At 41.2% G+C, this 21381-nt stretch overlaps 1 protein-coding gene across 21 annotated transcripts in view; it reads right to left on the bottom strand.

Moving 5' to 3' along the window:
- The window catches only part of RIMBP2 (RIMS binding protein 2), an 877394-nt gene that overhangs the window by 130050 nt on the left and 725963 nt on the right, over nt 1-21381 (bottom strand). For all 21 annotated transcript variants that reach the window (XR_012725119.1, XR_012725121.1, XM_075322225.1 and 18 more), the window contains 3 exons: nt 15386-15856; nt 14987-15133; nt 6889-7047 (listed from right to left, as the gene is read on the bottom strand). Coding sequence is in view for 19 of the 21 variants with exons in the window: in XM_075322225.1 (XP_075178340.1) it covers nt 6889-7047; nt 14987-15133; nt 15386-15856 (777 nt within the window). In the remaining 2 variants the exon portion in view is untranslated. The remainder of the gene's footprint in view (nt 1-6888; nt 7048-14986; nt 15134-15385; nt 15857-21381) is intronic.

The raw sequence follows: 21381 nt of genomic DNA, 5'->3' as shown, positions 1-21381 counted from the left end.
CATTTTATTGTAACTATATTGAAATAGTCTTTTTCACAACTGTGTGTCATGAAGAAATCTTGTTCATATAGCTTTAAATTGTGTATGTACAGTGTATATATATGGAAGACGTCATGATGGCAGCCTGGACTAGATGAAAAGATGGGAAAAGAGAACAACTATCAGAAAGCACATCTGTAAATCGCTATCCATTACTGTACTGTAATCTTAATATGTTACGCATAACTGGTATCTACCTCTATGCGGTCAATGTACAGTGAAGGAAATAAGTATTTGATCCCTTGCTGATTTTGTAAGTTTGCCCACTGACAAAGACATGAACAGTCTAGAATTTTAAGGGTAGGTTAATTTTAACAGTGAGAACTAGAATATCCAGAATAAAATCCAAAAAATCACACTGTATAAGGCTGCTTTCACACTACGTTTTTTTAACATGCGTCATGTACGTTTTTTTGCTGCAAAAGCGGATCCTGCTTTTACAGCAAAAAAACGCATGCAAACGCATGTGTTATTTTGCAGGATCCTGTCACTTTAAGTTTATGGGCGGGCATTGGAGTCATGTGATCGGGAGTGAGGGGAACTGAACGTGAAAGACTGGGAGCCGACATCTAACAGCTGTGGAGGCTCGTAACCAAGGTAAACATCGGGTAACTTGCTTGGATACCCGATATTTACATTGGTTATGAGCATCCTCAGCTGCTAGGAGCCGGCTGCCTGCTCCCTGCACACGTAACCAAGATAAACATCGGGTAACTAAGACCGTGGTTACCCGATGTTTACCTTGGTTACGAGCGTCCTCCGCTCTCAGGCGGGGGAGAGTGGAGAGAGAGGGAGGGGGAGGAGGGAGGTGGAGAGAGAGAGGGAGAGAGGTGGAGAGAGGGACTGATCACGCGAGGCTGGTTTGTGTGCATGCTCAGTAGAGCAAGCAGGATCCTCTCTATCAGCATGCCAGCGTTCACATGCATTTGCATGCTGTTTAGTCAGGATCCAGCAATTTGCAGTATTTGGACGCAGCTCAAAAACGCTACAAGTAGCGTTTTTGAAAAAAGTTAAAAAACTGCAAGTCGCTGGATCCTTACTATGACGCACGCAAACGCAGGTGAACGCATGTTGACACGAGTCCATTGCAAATGCATTGAAATGAAAACACATTTGCACTGGATCCGTTTTTGCGTTAAAAAAAACGTTAATGACGGATATTAAAAAAACGTAGTGTGAAAGCAGCCTTAATTATATAAATGTATTTGCATTTTGCAGAGAGAAATAAGTATTTGATTCCTCTGGCAAACAAGACTTAATACTTGGTGGCAAAACCCTTGCTGGCAAGCACAGCAGTCAGACGGTTTTGTAGTTGATGATGAGGTTTGGGCACATGTCAGGAGGAGTTTTGGTCCACTCCTCTTTGGAGATCATCTCTAAATCATTAAGATTTTGAGGCTGTCGCTTGGAAACTCGGAGCTTCAGCTCCCTCCATACGTTTTCTATGGGATTAAGGTCTGGAGACTGGCTAGGCCACTCCATGATCTTAGTGTGCTTTTTTTGAGCCCCTTCTTTGTCCCTTTTTTGTTGCATTGGCTGTATGTTTTGGGTCATTGTCATGCTGGAAGACCCAGGTATGACCCATTTTTTATTGTCCTGGTGGAGGGAAGGAGGTTGTCTCTCAGGATTTTATGGTACATGGCTACATCCATTGTCCCATTGATACACTGAAGTAGTCCTGCGCCCTTAGCCGAGAAACACCCGCAAAACATAATGTTTCTACCTCCATTCTTGACAGTGAGGACGGTGCTCTTTAGGGCATAGGCAGCATTTCTCTTCTTCCAAACACTCCTTCTCACCCTGCGTCTTACTTATGGTTTTGAAACCTATTCCAGCCTTGTGGAGGTCTATGATCTTGTCCCTGACATCCTTAGAAAGCTCTTTGGTCTTGCACAGATTGTTGAGGTTAGAGGCTGACTGATTAATTGAGTTTGTGGACAGGAGTATTTTATACAGGTGACAATTTAAGACAGCTGCCTGTAATGTAGGTAATGAGCTGAATAGAAGCATCTAACTGGTCTGTAGGAGCCAGAACTCTTAATAGTTGGTAGGGTATCAAATACTTATTTCTCTCTGCAAAATGCAAATAAATTTATATAATTTATGCAATGTAATTTTCTGGATATCATTTTAGATTTTTCATTTTATCTCTCACTGTTAAAATTAACCTAACCTTAAAATTATAGACTATTCATGTTTTTGTCAGTGGTGAAACTTACAAAATTGGCAAGGGATCAAATAATTATTTCCTTTACTGTTTGGTGGCAATATCAATCTTGGCCTTTGCTTAGTGATTTTTGTTTACAGTAACAGCATAGGCTTCTACTGAAGTACCATCTACTGTATACCCACGATGATTAGGGTGTGCCACTGTTAGATTGGGGCCCATCAGATGTAGTTTTCCCACTCTGTGCTTAACTCCTAACTACACATATGGTTTCCAGTATGAAGATTGTGATATTTATACATATTGTCTAATGACCTTGTATTGAGCACTAATTTTGCAATCATCATTGGTTTTGACTAAAGTCAATAGGCACAGCATTATAAGAAAAGCCAAAAGGAGTGCATTACTGTTATATGGGAGCACAAAGGAGAATAATATCAGTGATTAGGGACAAAAGAGGAACAAAACTACTCTGGGTGGGGGCTAAAACTGGGCAAAAAAGAAAGCATTACTGTACTGTGTCCTTAAGGACCTTAGGGGCATAGTTATTGTATGGGGACATAATTATTGCATGGTGCATAAAAGGAGGCTTTGTCACTGTGGTACTCTCAATGAAAACTCTGGGAAGCAGATGAATCGCGGCTGGAAAAAGTAATCTTGATGGAATAAGGTGTAAGAAAAAGTGAACATCTCCATTAAGCATATGAGCCACTGGATTTATAGGGAATCTGTCAGTAGGATTAACCCTCCTAAGCCATCTATATGGGAATGTAGGAAGCTGGATAAAATGATATCTTGGTATCTGCAATTCCATGTCTTATTTCAGAAAAATCCACAATTTTCATATATGTAAATGAGTTATTCCAGGCTTCGGGCTGGACATAAATCTGCATGAGAATCTGCCTCAAGGGCTTATTTTAAATAAAGGGGGCATTAGCAGTGTGATATGTGATGGCACTGGCGGACACAGACAGAAAAGGGCCACTGTGCATGAACAATATATGAACCTTTTGCAGTTCAATAGCTCATCATCATGTACAATTCCACCTGCTTTCGAAATAGAAATGGGCCCCCTGATCTCTCACGCCCTTGTGCAGCTGCACAGGTTGCCACAATTATACAGTATATCTGCCCTTGTGTAATGGCCACTCTTCCGATCTCACTGCAGAGCTGTCTGTGATTATAAGGGATCTTTTCCACTTGCGATTTTCATGTGCGACTGTGATCCGATAAAACATCGGATTGCACTCGCACCAGTGTTAATCAATGAGGCAGTGTCTTCTTTCCTTTTTATTTCTCCACACGAATCTTGATGTCGGTGCAATCGCAGAATGCTGTGTTTTGCACCGAGTCTCAGCTCACACCCCCCCATGCAAGCCTATGGGAGTGTGTGAAACATCGCACTGCACTCGCATGTTATGCGACTGCAGCGCGATATAAGGCAGAGACAGACAGCGGAGGAGATGGGGAGAAAGTGCTTCCTTCCTCTTCTCCGAGGCTGTGATACGATTGCAAGATCGCAGCACAGTCGCATGACCCACGGCTTTCTCACACAGCACAGGGTCTTTAGCATAGTGCTTCCGATGCTCTCACATCGTAAGCGGTACGCAAGTGGAAAAGAGCCCTAACTGACACTTCTGCAGGTTCTTCTCAGCTTCAGCCTCTATCTCACAGGCTGACAGGGTTGCAATATAGCTGAAATACAGCAGAGCTAACGTTTTTATAAGAACACAAAATTCTAATGTTCTGTGTTAGTTACATGTCTAAAGCCTGCTTTACATGTTACGATTCTGCATACGATATCGTATGCGATCGAAACCGCCCCCATCGTATGTGCGGCACATTCAATTTTGTTGAATGTGCCGCACAAACATTTAACCTCCATCACACGTACTTACCCGTCCATACGACCTCGCTGTGGGCGGCGAACGTCCACTTCCTGGAGTGGGAGGGACATTCGGCGTCACATCGACGTCACGCGGCAGCCGGCCAATAGAAGCGGAGATGAGCGGAACGTAAACATCCCGCCCACCTCCTTCCTTCCGCATTGCTGGCCAGGAGCCGCAGGACGCAGGTAAGATCTGTTAATCGTTTCCCGGGGTGTCACACACTGCAATGTGTGCTACCCCGGGTACGATGAACAACCTGACATTCAATTCATGAGGAATGAACGACGTGCGTGTGATGAACGTTTTATCGTTCATTCGCAATCGCACGTAGCTGTTACACACTACAATGTACCTTACGATGCTGGATGTGCTTCACTTACGACGTGACCCCGCCGACACATCGTAAGATATATTGTAGTGTGTAAAGCGGGCTTTACACTGGTAACGTCCCCATTTATTTAAAATAAGCTCTGGAGGTAGATTCTCATGCAGATCTGTATCCCACCCATAGCACTTACATATAAGAAAACTGTAGATGCCTCTGAAATAAAACATCAAATCACAGATATCAAGGTACAATTTTACTCAGATTCCTATGACCTACATGCCCATACAGACAACTTATGAGAGTTAATCCTACTGACAGACTCCCTTTAAAGGGGACTTGTAACAAAAAAAAAAAAAGTTTTTTACCTTCAGTTATAGTTATAACCTTCTAATAATTTCAGAATGTGCAGTAGTCTAATTCGAAGTGCGGCTGCAGGGAGAAAATGTAGTTATACTCTCCTTTGCAGCTGACCACTTCCAGTAATCGGGGCAGCACCGGGTAGTAAACAGTCATTGCTCACAAAACATTAAGTGCGCTGAAATCACTCCACCTGCTCATTGACTGACATCCTGTTCTGTACACATGTAGTCCTGGGACAACAGTATACGCTCTGTGATATTTGACTTTTATACTAGACAGCTAAATAGTTCTGTTGGATTCCCCGTTCGTATTTGAACTCTGTCATTAGGGAATAATTTAGAAAAATAATTTTGCTGAAAAATTAACATTTTCTTTTAACTAAGAAATTGGAACGAAAAGACTTTTGTATCAAGCACCAATGTCACCCATATAGATATAGCAGGCCTACTGTACACCTGTATGCTGCACTTCATACAGAGACATAGAGAGACTTGTTATGTCAGATTCTGCATGAATCATGGCATAATCCATTGGATGCAACATTACAATGCTATTTATTGCCTCTATGTAAGAAGATCTCATTATGGTGCCGTATGGAGAAACCATTTGGCCTCACATGAAGTGCCCATGGCTACGCCACCGTCAAACAGTTGGGTTCTTACTATGTTTTACACTTTAGTACATGCTCAATAACAAAATAACTCAGTTTTCATTTCTGTGCCCTGAAAATAATCATAGAATATGTTCTATAAAAAAAGAAAATGACTGCATTTATAATAGTCATTCATCACTTGTTCATACTTGAAAGAATTGTGAGTACTTGAGAGTTTTGAATATGTAAAGAGTTTCTAACAGAAAGATAAAAAAAGGCAGTGACACAGCGTTGTTCTGCCACAAGCTCCATGATTTTACTCTTTAAAGCATGACAGACTGTAACAGGCAATCAAGGACAAAGATGGTGTAACAAGCTGCTGCGCTCACATCTTTGCTGTCTTCTTCATCCATTTGACTAATGGGGTTGTGGGGTACGGTTTTCACATGCAATGTGACCACTATGTGCAACGCTCTACTGGTCTTGACTTCAGAAGTCCTGTCGATTTACTGATCTGCATATATGCACATGTGAGCAATGAGTATTTCTGTACAACATTTACCTTTTGCATGGAAATGAATGAAGAATATTAAGAGTCCAAAAGACGGTAAGAGCGGTGTCACCTGAAATATTGGGGTTCCACCTCAAGGAAGGATTAGTGGCTTTCAATGGATGAACTTGCACTTATAACACTTGTGGACTCATTAATTAGAGCTCTTTTTTTGGACTGATAGATACAGTTAGATCACGAATATAAATATAAATATATACAGTATATATATATAATCAACCAGCCAAATGCAGGAGAAACACCGGGCACTGCTGGAAATCCTCAGTCGTCGCTCTTTATGTACCTTTTTGGAATAGACTAAGTCTGTACGGGTGCACAATCCTTATAAAATAAGTCCAGGTCCTGCCGAAGCACATTTGTGCGAAACGGCGTGCCGTCGTCCTCACCCCACTGCTTCTCCCCATCTCCCCCCACTCCTGATGTATCTGAACTGCGTTCAGGATTAAACTCTGAACACTGAAGTACGGTGGTTGCTGCCTTTCTTTCTTCCAGATGGATATATATATATATATATATATATATATATATATATACATAGTATCTATGTAAATGATAAGTATGTGCACTGTGGTTATTACAGAGGTGGCAATATCTGTCCTTAATTGTATTAGTTTCTTCAACATCCTGGCCGGAGTAGTAGCATATAAAAAGGGTCACCTACAGTACTTATGATGATCACATATCAGGAACAGACATATCTCCAGTCTTCATGTCTTAAGGCCCTGTTACACACAGAGATAAATCTGCGGCAGATCTGTGGTTGCAGTGAAAGTGTGGTCAACCAGTGCCAGGTTTGTGGCTGTGTACAAATGGAACAATATGTCCATGATTTCACTGCAACCACAGATCTGCCAAAGATTTATCTCTGCGTGTGACGGGGCCTTTAGCGTTAAACTATCCAGGTTTTGGAAACTTAACCCAACTGCTTGCCAGTCCCCTTACCTTAAGGGTGTTGTGGGAAGTAACACTAACACGTCTCCGGCCTCCATCCTCTAGTTGCATTTCTGAATAAAGTTCTTCCTCATCTTCTTCCAAGATGTCTGATAAATCAGAGCCCCTGCTGCTTTCTGTATGATAGTCATCACCAGGGCAATAGTGCGGCTGTTCAGATCAAACAGAAAGAAACACATTCATGATATCTGTAGGTACATTTTTATGATGACCAAAATACAAGTATGTAGGAATAGTTCGGAAATGGAGAAAATCAAACAAAATGACAGTGAATTTCTGGAACCAATCATTATAATCACCATTATATAAGAACAGTATATGCCACAAATCACTACATATTCTTTAGTCAATTTTTATAAAAAAAAAATTCAGCAAACCAGACCCGATGAAGTCAAGAATTTTACCCACACTGTTCTACACTTGGCAATAAGTGTTAATTGGTTTATTCTGTACATTACTTTAGACAGATTCAAGTTATTTCTGTGACCATTGTGCGTTTTTCTTTCATTAAACGAGGGGTACTAACAATTTTGACCACGTGTGTACCTGTGTGCTGGAGACAAAGAAAACAAGGAAGGCAGCCCTCTGTGTGTGCTGTTTATAAGAGACATCAAAGTAGCTAGTTTCTACCTATTAGCTCATAGACAGATGAAAATTAGAGATAGATCTAACAGAGGAGATAACTGTGAAATATGTAAGATATAAGTCACATATTAGCACGAAACTGTTATTTCTGATATACATACATGACACCTTATCCTGAAAAGTTATCTGAAATGACAGGTAAACTTGAAAGAAGCCCAGTTGTGGAACTGTAAATTATATGTACACTTTGGGTATTGCTAGTCAATGATAACTACTGTTTCTCTAGGACAAAGGATAGACTGAGTAAGAGGATTTTAAAGGTGTTATTAGGTCATCATAGACATTTTGCCTAATACCGGTACAGTGGTGTGAAAAATGGTGCTTCCCACCAGAGGCTTTCATGCTAACTATTAGCTCAGCTCGGTACAGGAAATCACCTGATAAAGAGCTTCAAGAGTCAGCTAGATGTATTACACACACATGGTTTATTTGTCAACTAACCCTGAATTTAAAAAAGAATTTTTACCCAGAAAAAAAATCTTGCAAATAAAGCATATGTCTTCTAGCCCAGAGGCAGCATCTTATGATTGAAGTAACACAGGGCCCTTCCCGATCACTGACAGCATTATGCATTAATATAGTTCTCTGTCCTCCAGCCCAACAATTATCAGTATGATCATTGCAGGGCAGGAGAGAAATCTACCAGGACCTGGACATCACTGAGGATGCACAGATGCAGCAGGATAGGACTAGTTAAAGGACTTTTCAGGTAATTGGATCAGGCTGATGCCTGGAAAGAACTTTAAAATGTTGTAGTAGTGTATAGACAGTTTGTATGCTGCAGTAGAGGTGGGTGTGTGTGTGTGTGTGTGTGTGTGTTGATGTAGCAGATCAGTGTGTGTATGTAGCAGAGCTGTGTGTATATACAGCACACTCTGCACTAGTGTTGTACTTATATTTGTTCTGAAGAGAGTGTACATAAATTTACATATTGTGAATGAAGTAAAGCTATATGTGTATAATACACCTGCTGCAGAGAAACACTAACAATAGATCTGTACCCTAGTACAGTACATTTTGTGATATTAATACCTCTACTTTACATGGCCAGGAAAGTTTTAATTAGTAGGAATTACAGTTAGGTCCAGAAATATTTGGACAGTGACACAATTTTCGCGAGTTGGGCTCTGCATGCCACCACATTGGATTTGAAATGAAACCTCTACAACAGAATTCAAGTGTAGATTGTAACGTTTAATTTGAAGGTTTGAACAAAAATATCTGATAGAAATTGTAGGAATTGTACACATTTCTTTACAAACACTCCACATTTTAGGAGGTCAAAAGTCAAATAAACCAAACCCAAACAAAATATTTTTATTTTCAATATTTTGTTGCGAATCCTTTGGAGGCAATCACTGCCTTAAGTCTGGAACCCATGGACATCACCAAACACTGGGTTTCCTCCTTCTTAATGCTTTGCCAGGCCTTTACAGCCGCAGCCTTCAGGTCTTCCTTGTTTGTGGGTCTTTCCGTCTTAAGTCTGGATTTGAGCAAGTGAAATGCATGCTCAATTGGGTTAAGATCTGGTGATTGACTTGGCCATTGCAGAATGTTCCACTTTTTTGCACTCATGAACTCCTGGGTAGCTTTGGCTGTATGCTTGGGGTCATTGTCCATCTGTACTATGAAGCGCCGTCCGATCAACTTTGCGGCATTTAGCTGAATCTGGGCTGAAAGTATATCCCGGTACACTTCAGAATTCATCCGGCTACTCTTGTCTGCTGTTATGTCATCAATAAACACAAGTGACCCAGTGCCATTGAAAGCCATGCATGCCCATGCCATCACGTTGCCTCCACCATGTTTTACAGAGGATGTGGTGTGCCTTGGATCATGTGCCGTTCCCTTCCTTCTCCAAACTTTTTTCTTCCCATCATTCTGGTACAGGTTGATCTTTGTCTCATCTGTCCATAGAATACTTTTCCAGAACTGAGCTGGCTTCATGAGGTGTTTTTCAGCAAATTTAACTCTGGCCTGTCTATTTTTGGAATTGATGAATGGTTTGCATCTAGATGTGAACCATTTGTATTTACTTTCATGGAGTCTTCTCTTTACTGTTGACTTAGAGACAGATACACCTACTTCACTGAGAGTGTTCTGGACTTCAGTTGATGTTGTGAACGGGTTCTTCTTCACCAAAGAAAGTATGCGGCGATCATCCACCACTGTTGTCATCCGTGGACGCCCAGGCCTTTTTGAGTTCCCAAGCTCACCAGTCAATTCCTTTTTTCTCAGAATGTACCCGACTGTTGATTTTGCTACTCCAAGCATGTCTGCTATCTCTCTGATGGATTTTTTCTTTTTTGTCAGCCTCAGGATGTTCTGCTTCACCTCAATTGAGAGTTCCTTAGACCGCATGTTGTCTGGTCACAGCAACAGCTTCCAAATGCAAAACCACACACCTTTAATCAACCCCAGACCTTTTAACTACTTCATTGATTACAGGTTAACGAGGGAGACGCCTTCAGAGTTAATTGCAGCCCTTAGAGTCCCTTGTCCAATTACTTTTGGTCCCTTGAAAAAGAGGAGGCTATGCATTACAGAGCTATGATTCCTAAACCCTTTCTCCGATTTGGATGTGAAAACTCTCATATTGCAGCTGGGAGTGTGCACTTTCAGCCCATATTATATATATAATTGTATTTCTGAACATGTTATTTCTGAACATGTTTTTGTAAACAGCTAAAATAACAAAACTTGTGTCACTGTCCAAATATTTCTGGCCCTGACTGTATGTGTTTCCTATATTCTGCTGTCTCAACCAGTGCTTTGTGTTATAGTAGGATGTGTCCTATATTCCAAAAAATACTGTACATTTTATGTTATAAATAAGAACACAAAGAGTGGTTGTAGTAGAAAAATACAAGGCCAATTAACTGGATCACTGACGATACATCTGTAATGATAACTTCAGGAATTTTAAGGGAACCTGTCACCAGATTTGGGGCCTATAAGCTGCAGCCACCACCAATGGGCTCTTATATACAGCATTCTAACATGCTGTATATAAGAGCCCAGGCCGCTGTGTAGAACGTAATAATGACTTTATAATACTTACCTAAATGGTCGGTTCGGTGCAGACTGGTCAAATGGGTGTCTCCGTTCTCCGGGTGCAGCACCTCCTCTTTCGGCCATCTTTGTCCTCCATCTCCTGAAGTCGGCGTGCATGACGCGTACTACGTCATTTAAAAGAAAACAAGAAAAGTGCTCCTGTGTAAAATCCAACTGATGATTAATGAAGTACAATGATTTAAGTTGCACTCACTTCTAGGAGTTGTGCTGACAGGCACAACTCTGGAGTATCGTGGGTAAGCGATTTCCTTGTCTGTGATCCGCCACAGTTTAATCCAGGTCAAGGTCTGCAGTACCGCTCTCCTAATTCCTCTGAACAGTTGTGCTGGCAGGCACAATAACTGCAGAGTGAGCGGTCACTTCACCTGCGATCTGCGGCTGGGTGAATCCAGGACAGGATCGCTGGGGTGACACTCCCTTTCATTATGGTAAAGGCCCTGGATTGCGCTGCTGCACTGGCCGCTTGCTCCCAGCTGGGAGCTGAAAAAACAGTTAAGAAAAGAAAAAAAAAAGCGGTTTCTGCGTGCTGCACAGATTCAGCTGAATCTGTGCAGCGTCCGGACACAGCCTTTTTTTTCTTTTCTTAACTGTTTTTTCAGCTCCCGGCTGGGCCCATCAAGAGTCACTCTCATTTCATCAGTCCATAAAACCTTTGAAAAATCAGTCTTAAGATATTTCTTGGCCCAGTCTTGACATTTTATCTTATGTTTCTTGTTCAAAGCCTTCCTTTCCTTGGCCATGTCCCTGAGTATGGCATACCTTGTGCTTTTTAATACTCCAGCAACGTTGCAGCTCTGAAATATGGCCAAACTGGTGGCAAATGGCATCTTGGCAGCTTCATGCTTGATTTTCCTCAATTCATGGGCAGTTATTTTGCGCTTTTTCTGCCCAACACGCTTCTTGCGACCCTGTTGGCTATTTGCCATGAAACGCTTGATTGTTCGGTGATCACGCTTTAAAAGTTTGTCAATTTCAAGACTGCTACATCCTTCTACAAGACATCTCACAATTTTGGACTTTTCAGAGCCCATCAAATCTCTCTTCTGACCCATTTTGCCAAAGAAAGGAAGTTGCCTAATAATTAAGCACACCTTATATAGGGTGTTGATGTCATTACACCACACCCCTCCTCATCACAGAGATGCGCATCACCTGATTTACTTAATTGGTAGTTGGCTCTCAAGCCTAAACAGCTTGGAGTAGGACAACATGTATAAAAATTATAATGTGATCAAAATACTCATTTGCCTAATAATTCTGCACACAGTGTATGTAAGAGCCCATTGGTGGTGGCTGCAGCTTATAGGCCCCAAATCTGGTGACAGGTTCCCTTCAATTCCTGAAGTTTATCATTACAGATGTATTGTCAGTGATGCATTTAATTGGCCTTGTATTTTTCTACTACAACCACTCTTTGTGTTCTTATTTATAACTTATAAAATGTACGATATTTTTTGGAATATAAGACCCATCCTACTATAACACAAAGCACTGGTTGAGACAGCAGGATATAGGAAACACATAATTCCTACTAATTAAAACTTTCCGGGTTGTGGAAAGTAGAGGCATTAATATCACAAAATGAATACCCAGCGGCCTGGGCTCTTATATACAGTATTCCGGATTGCTGTATATAAGAGCCCAGTGGTGATGGCTGCAGGTAATAGTCAACAAATCAGGTGACAGGTTCCCTTTAAGGTTATGTTCACACAGGGCGTTTTTGCTCAGGTTTTTTGTGCAGCAAAACCTCAGGTTGGGCCAGGAAATAACCTGCAGTTTTATAGTTGTGTTTTTTTGCCGCGGTTTTGAACTTCCTCATTGATTTGTATTGGTAAAAAAACGCTGTAAAATAGCGGTAAAAACACTACTCATTCTTTAAAAAATGCAGCAAATACCAAGGTAGTTGACAAAACAGTAAAAAAAAAAACTGCAGGTGTGTATTGTGTGTGTAGACTTTGCTGGGACTGTGAAGGCAGCGTTTTATTAACATGGATTTGCATAAAGCAAAAACCTATGCAAAAAATGCAGCAAAAATGCCCTATGAGAACATAGCCTTACATCTAACTTGTGCACCAAGTGACTTCTACTAAGCAGCGGGCTCAGACAATAGCTGAAACTGTGAGGGTATCTGAAGTTCACCTCCTGCTTCATCAGAGGCTTCTGATCTGCACCTTCCTTCTGCTTGTAAAGATGGGCTATTGTGTATGAGAACATCCTCCCCAAGTAAGCAATGATATTGGTGCAAAACCTAAACCTAAAATCATCTAGAAGCATATAAATCAATACGTATAAGAAAAATATCAGTTACATATACTAAGCCAAAGAGCTTTAGATTTAATTTCTGTCCTCTGACATTTCGTGTCACTGTCACATAACGCTTCTGTGCTCAGCTTGCTTTGCCTTTTAATGTAGGGCACAATATCTTAAAGTAACTCCACTGACATCTGTTGGGAGGAACGTAAAATATTAAGCTGCTCCCCAGAAATAAGGGAATAAGTGCCCTATATAATGTCTCCACACTCTGATCTCTAAATCTGATTGTCAGACTGATCATTTCTGCTTCGGGTACATCATGGTGCAATGACTAATCACTAGTTAAAATCCTGACAAATGTTACATATTCCTAATTAAATTACACAATTATTACCATGATAATTTGCCACAAATTACGTTTCCCTTTTCCCAGTTGCTTATCCTCAATAAATGTTTTAACAGACACATGAAAAGGGGCAGATGTTTTACTCATTAATTATCTGAATTAGCTATCTATTTGTGGCCCTCCGAATGATTCCATGGCTACATGTTGTAGAAGACATTAATCAGGAATCTGACTCTTCGCTCAAGACAAACAGTACAGTTGAAAAACGATGGTTGTAAATGTTGGCCTGTTGGGTGCATTAATGTATAGATTTCCTTATGTATTAGGGAACTATAGAAACAGTATTCTTATCTGATACATTATATTAATGTTGTGTAAGTTTACCAGTAAAAAACAGCAGCAATCTATTAAAGCACGACCACCCGGTAATAAATAAAACTCTCTTTTATTGTAGGAAAAGGATTAAAACTATTTCGAATTCATGAGAAAATCTTTAAACTGATGCGTTTCTAGCAACCAAGTGCCCTTAGTTATAGTATATGCTATGAATCAGTGCAACTGGTTGCCAGAAACGCGTCAGATTTAGAGATTTAATCATGGAATGTTTTTAATTCTTTTGCAATAAAGAAGAGTTTTTAATTACCAGGTAGTTGTGCTTCAAGGGCTTCCTTCAGTTTTTCTCTGCACCCACCGAGGATCAAGTCTCTGATTAACCCCTTGTGTGGTAAGCTTATCGGTTTTTCTTTACACTTCAGTTTACCAGTAGTAGTATCTGTGGAGACCTCATGGATGCTTAGGATGAAGGGGCTTCAGTGTTAGACTCCCTTCACAGATTTTCCATGTACAGTGGAGCATGTAGCTATCTGCTATTTGCCATGCAGCCTAGCCCCATTTACATGAAGTCAAGCCCTTCATTCTCAGGATCCCAACATAAGAACACTGTCAGTACTAGACAAGAGTCCTTGGTCATACACCTGGTATCGCACATCATCACATCTACAGGCTCATTGACAAGATCCCCTATTCCACTACCCTTAGTGCACATGACAGTTTATTGACAAAGGCCAAAAAAGAGCCGAAACGTCCATTGGATGCTGTCTTTTCTAATTGATTACTACTGAACTAATAATAAATATCAACGTTTATTACATTTGGAACTTGCAATTTTTCCTTTTTTCAAAATTAGAGTGCCAAAGTATCATATTTACTGTACATAATTATTGATTGTTTTTTACTTCTCAGCACTAGTAACGGTTGAGCCAGGCTTCTCTCTATATGTAAAATATTGGTGACAGGCATGACTTGAGAATGATTTGTGACATCCATCAGTGTCGTCACGTTGACATCACATAGCTGCTGGAGCCAATCACTAGGTTCAAAAGTTATGCTAATGTAGATTGCACCCAAATGCTGAGCCCAGTGATTGTCAGCAGCGGTTATGTGATGTCAAAGTAACATCATTGCTGTAGTCAAGTCAATGAAGAATGGGAGTAGTATCGGAGAGCTGGTGCTGGAGAGGCAGCAAGTACATCTGACTCTTATTTTCACATAGAGGAAGCCTATGAATTAAGAAAATAACCAAATATGGACTGCTTTAGAGTCGACTATGACATTGAAAACAAAGTTAAACATGTGTACTCGTCAGGGACATACATTGCATTACTTTTAAACCTGGTCTGCAGTCAATCTATATTGTTACATCATCGAAAATACTAGATAATTTATTATTTTTCTCCGTCGTTTGAGGTCTTTTCAAACTTCACAGATTACCTGCTTCCCAAGCTCTGAGCCTTTTAGGAATTCATCAACAGAAGCTCCTTTTCTTTTAATGTGCGGAGAATCATAGCCATCCTCTTCTTCATCCGAGTTATCATGTACTGCATTACTCCTCTCACTGAACAGGTTCCTCTTCTCATTCTGAGGTGGGTGAAACAGAACATAAGCTAAGAGCATACAGTATGTAAAGGTAAAAGCACAATTCACACCTAAACTGAAGTACGTTGGATTAAGTCATTATAGTAATATAGATACTTTTATAGATTTGGTGCACTGTAGTACAAGCTTTGTCAACGCAATATGTACAGGGATATCTCCAATAGAAAATGTGCATAGTATTTAAGGCAAAAAAAACCCCTAAAAGAACATCACTGAAGGCAATGCATACATTACCCTGGTACTCTCTGCAACCCTTTGTGCTGCTTCTCTCGCCATTGCTTTGGCCATTGTGTTAGAAATAGGTGCACCTTGAGGTTGTGGAAGTATCCGCTGAGGAGATGGGGACCTTCTACCATGACCTGGGCTGTGAAAATTTGATAGTGGAGGTTCCAATGTATGCCCGTGGATGGGAGACACTGAATGGGAATGGTCCCAAGCATCATCCAGTTTTCTGTGTGGACATACATGATCATCTTTGGTATCTGGCATCCCAGCACTAGCTAATGGCTTGCATTTGGACATAGTCCTTGGATGTTGTTGTGCTGGAGTCATCAGTAAATCAGGTGGAATGAAAGCAGTGATGGAGTCTTCAGATTCCCCTTGTGCTGACAAGGTCCTCACTGTAACTTCCTTGGCATCTAAATTGAGTATTTTCATGAGGTCCACCACAATGTTCTCAGCTGCGGGAAACACGACTTCTGCCACCTGTGGTCACAGCCAAAAAAAATAATGAAGGTTTAGAAGCAAAAAAACTACTTATATTATTGTTCAATTAATCTTGTTGACAAACTCAAGTCATCTTTTACTGGAGAAGGTTAGTAGTATAATACATGGAGATAATTATTTCTCTTTATTTTTATGTAGATATAAAATATAAATATAATACACGTATACAATATAAAACACGTTTACTCAGTTGTCAACAAACTTTGATTCTGCAGCTGTTGTGACACTACAACTCCCAACGCACGCAGAGCCACCAGTTCAAGCTTTTACTTTTTTTTTAACACATAGGCCCTGATTCAATAAGACTGGTGTTTTGCATGACAGTCTTAATAGTTGGCGTGCAGGAATAAGACAAGCTTAATTTATTAAGAGGAGCACACCTTTTAATGAAAAAGATGCATCTTATCAGTGACCTCGCCAGAAATGTTACTCTAGTAGGGGACTGCAGTAACATATCCAGTGTAAGGCACGTCATCACTTTTGATGACTTTGCTGGGCAGGCGTTGCCAAGCCCTGTTCCACCCCAGCTCTGCACATTTTGGCTGAGCTGACCAAAACTAGTGTGAAAATGCCAAAATATTGAAAAAGATATCTGGCGTAAACATTGAGATGAATCGGGGTCTTAGTATATGAAAGGCACACAGCAAAATTTATGTCAAGATTTTCAGAAACAATGCTGCAAAATAACACAGCACATATGTGCTAGAGAGCAAGTATGTGTCTGTGCACCTTCATTCAACAACTACTTTTTGAGATACTTTGAGAGGTTGGTTTTAGATGATGGGGGCACGGGCCAGTGCCCATGTGCAGTGCTGACTTTGTTACTTCGATGACATTTTTTATTTTCTGGCAGGGGACAGTGGAGCAGCTTGAGGTTTTTATTGGGCAACTCAATGTCAATGCATTTAATAACAAACTTACATACATATATAGTGCCACAAAAAAATTACATTTTAGATATTAACATTGAGGTAAATACTAATCAAACTATCCAGACAGATGTGTTCAGAAAAACCACGCCAGTGGACTCATTATTACATGCGTCATCAGCCCATAATCTCTCTATCATTTGTGCAGTTGCGACTGGTCAGTTTCTCAGGATGAGACGGATTTGCTCATCAGATGCTAAATTGAGGCACAGGCTGCAGATTTAAAAAATTGCTTTAAAGACTGGGGGTATAGTAACAGGAGCATTAAAAATGGCTACCTGAAAGCTAAAAATACAGCTAGGAGTAGTCCTCTAAGGTATGCCCCCATGTGTTTGTAGGGCACTTACTCATTCCATCTGGTGATACTGAGTAACAATCTCTCTATTCATAAAACTCCCACATCAATATATGTTCACAGTCTACTATTCTGGCAGGCACTTGCTTGCGCGTGCACATCGTCCCCTCGGCGTCTAAGTGTTGTTTTGCATGCTCGGGAGCCATGGTGCCGCATCCCTGTTTCTGCACATGCGGCAGTGTGGGACACTTGCCGTGGCAAACTTGTGAAAACACCACTTAGACGCCGAGGGGACGATGTGCACGCGTAAGCAAGTGCCTGCCAGAATAGTAGACTGTGAACATACAGTGATGAACATACAGTTTTAGCACATGTGCCGCTAAAGACGGTCCCAGCAACATGGTAGTCATCATGTGACCGGTGTCACATATATAACAACCCTCCCTCTACTGGTGGGTGCAACATACTTTTCGTTACCCCTATTGAAGCAAGTTAATTAAAGACCGCAAAGCATATGTTGGGATCCCTCAGTGAGGATTTTCATGCAGGGGCTTCAGCTGGGTTGACACAATATTAATAAATGGGTATGTACCATTTCCATACACTGCTTAGATAGCTCCACTAGCAATTTGTGTGATGGTGCTGCATGTGTCCATTGATTTTATATAGGTCAGCTATTGTGGGATTTTTGCCAATTGCACTGCTTGGTTTATTTGCACTTGCACTTTATTGTTGTATAGAAGCAACCACAGTTATCTTTGGTATCATATCACAACATCTGTATATGACAAAACAGTGACCACATGTGCACCTCAGTGTATGTGTATGGCAACTACTAGTATTATCCCTACTGTAACAATATATATATTACCTTGCTGTATGCCCCGGCTTGTTTTTACGCATCTGTCTTTTCCTTGAGATTTTTATGTTATATACTCGTTTGTTTTCACATGCTGTTATATTTAAGAAATAAACTTATTGGTATTAGCACAATGCTCCGATGTCCTCCTCTTTCCAAATTTTGATACAGAGTTGATGCTTTACCGGGTGAACACATAGATTGGTCAAACAATACACTTTATATTGCTTTCTATGGATTTAATTAGCTAATCTAACCAGCAGCTATGGAACATTAATTACATTCATCTATCTTTCTTTCCTCCTTGTTACATTATTGCACTCAAATATGTCTAGTTTAGAACTTAAACAGGTTGATGATCTTGGGGATATTTTTTTTTACATAAATGCATATATCTTGGGATAAAAATTTTTTTTGCATTTGGGTTTCATCATAAATTTTGCATCTTTTTGCTTTTACAGGCCATTTGCTTTCCTGCACAGTTACATTGAATGTACTTGGTGGCCATAAATTAGCTCCAGTGATTTTTAGCCTAAAATGCAGTTATGTTGGCAAGAAAAAGTGTCACCGAAAGTGACCAACCGTTTGAAGTGCCCAAATCTGCTGGACACTAGAGACGACCAGATGACAAAAATACAAGGAGTAAAGGATTAATTGTGTCAGTAAACGGTGTACAGTAAAAGTAAAATAAACGTATTTGACAAATGAGCTCCAGGTTTAATTGCTATCTCTCACCACTAGAGGTCTCTTTAATCCCTTAACGACCCAAGAATTCTCTGTGTTTGCGTATTATATTTTGCTGTGACAGCTTGTTTTTTGGCGCAAAGTTGTAGTGAACCTTATTTAGTGGAAAACAGGAAAAGATTTTAACTGCAGTGGAATTTTGAAAAAACGCATCTGCATTATTTTTTGGATTTTGTTTTTATGGAGTTCATTGTGTGCCAAAAAATGACTTGCCGAAATTATTCTCCAGGTCAGTTCCATTCCAGAGATCCCAAACTTGTTCAGTTTTTTTTTTATATTTTAGTGGTGAAAATAAATTCTGAAATCTGTATACATTTTTTTTTCTCATTTCTATTGTCAATTTCCTGAGACCTGTAACTCTTTAATTCTTCTGTTCATGGAGCTGTGTCAGATAATACTGCAGCTACCAGGGAGCAGAGGGTGTGCTCACCCTGGACCCCTGACTTGATGGGGCAGCCATCTGTGTGCACAGTGTGCCAATACAGTTAAACTCTGTGGTAGAGCACGAAGACACCATCTCTCTGCACTGCTGCTCTCCGTTCTGTAGGCCACAGGCTGCATTATGCCTGCGACCTGTAGAAAAGCAAGTCCTAGGCAGGGCAATGTCATGACATTATTGTGCCAGGGCTCTGACGTCGTGTGTGTATGGCAGTACAATGATAACTCTGAATCATTTGTCCCAGATCCTGCTGCTGTCTGTTACTGGACTTGCCGGGCTAGGAAAGTATTATTATTATTATTTTTTTTAATTTTAATAATGTGTGACGACTATGATGCATTTTGAGGGCTACTAAGGAGGCTCTCATAGAGTTTTGATTATTAAAAGGGCTCTCATACACACTGGGGGCTACTAAGGGGGCCTTCATACAGCGTGAGACCTACAATGGGGGACACGACACAGTGTGGGGGCTACAAATGGAGCCCTCATTCAGAGATGGAGCTACTAAGAGGGCCCTCATACACACTGGGGAACAAATAAGGAGGCCCTTATACAGAGAGGAGGCGACTAAGGGGGTTATCATACAGCGGGGTCTACTAAGGAGGCCATGATATATAGTGTGGGGACCATCATACCTCATGGGAGATACTAAGGGGGCCTTCATACATAGTGTGGGCTACTAAGAGGCCCTCATACATATTGCTCGCTTAGCTGACACTTTTATTGATACTATTTTGGTTTACATATGCCGATGTCTGCCTGCTATGAAGCAATCTCATCTCCAGAGACTACTTCATAGAACCCTTATTGACCCATGACAAGAAATGTATGTCATTAAAAGTGTGTACCTGGGCTGCAGAATGCTGACAGTTTGTGATATACTCCCTGTCAGCATTCTGCCACGTTGCCTAGCTACGACACTTAGTCATGTGACCAGCTCTCTTCTGATTCTGGAGGAGCTACTCACACCCCAACTAGTGTTTTCCTATTTTTGGTCATAAAGTCACAACTGAAGCCACTCCCTGTCTCTGCCAGACCCGTCCCCTGCTTCACCCTCACCTGCAGCACAAAGTGTAGGCAGCAGGGAAAGGACTCAGCTGATTGGACTAACCAGACAAATCAGATGTTACCATGATTTTCCAAAAATAAGAGACACTATATTTTTTTTGCTCCTCAAAAAAAGCACTAGGGCTTATTTTTGGAGGAGGTCTTATGTTTGGAGAAACATCGTTGGAGGGTACGTTTACCCCTCAAAAAAGCAGACACCCCACTTCCCTGGAGACTCACACTTACCAGACCCGGACGTGTGTGTGGCTCCAAGGTCCTCCCTGTGATCTCCGGTGGGTGCTGCACGCAGTCCTCCCCTGCTTCTGGCTGACACACTCACACACAGCAGATCACTGACACACTCACACACAGCAGATCACTGACACACATCTCAGATCACACACACACACACACATCACATCACATCCAGCGTTAAAGAATGCTTGTGGCCGCAGGGAATGATGGGAGGAAGTGACGTGTGTCTGCAGGTCATGTAAGCAAGTATTGCGGCAGGTCCTTGTGCTTCACTGTACTACTTCTCAGGATTCTGCCGGCGAGAATCCATCAGTGTCGCTGGATGTGGTGAGTGTGTGTGCGATACAATGTGTATGCGATCCGATGTCTGTGTGTGCGATCCGATGTTTGTGTGTGATCCGATGTTTGTGTGTGATCTGATGTGTGTGTGAGATCTGGTTGTGTGTGTGCGAGATAGGATGTGTGTGCGATCACTGCAGGCCCTCCCGCTCGGCGTCTGGTGAGTGTGATTGCTGGGTGCCCGCTGTATAATAATAAAGTGTCCTGCAGTATCTGTAACTTTTTTAGCTGCACGGACACTTCATTATTGAACTGCAACTAGGGCTTATTTTTGGGGGAGGGCTTATATTTAAGCCTTGCTCCGAAAATACTGAAAGTCCCTGCTAGGGCTTATTTTTGGGGGAGGGCTTATTTTTGGAAAAACACGGTAGCAGGGACAGACGGCTGAATTAAATGGTGGAGAAAAAGTTGAAAGCTTCTGTGATGGTGGGATATGGGGGAGGTGTATCTTGCTGTACAGATTCCTATTTTAAGCTTGGTTCACTGTCTTATTTGTACTGCTTCTGTGTATATTGTATTGTTTGTAAGTAATCCCCCTCTATAGTGCAAGGTTATAGCCGCTTGAGGCGCTTCTGTCCCAGGGTGTGGGGAGACATG

Source organism: Anomaloglossus baeobatrachus, chromosome 1 (genome assembly GCF_048569485.1).
Source record: "Anomaloglossus baeobatrachus isolate aAnoBae1 chromosome 1, aAnoBae1.hap1, whole genome shotgun sequence".
NCBI classification, from domain to species: domain Eukaryota; kingdom Metazoa; phylum Chordata; class Amphibia; order Anura; family Aromobatidae; genus Anomaloglossus; species Anomaloglossus baeobatrachus.
This window is presented reverse-complemented; position numbering and strand designations above follow the sequence as displayed.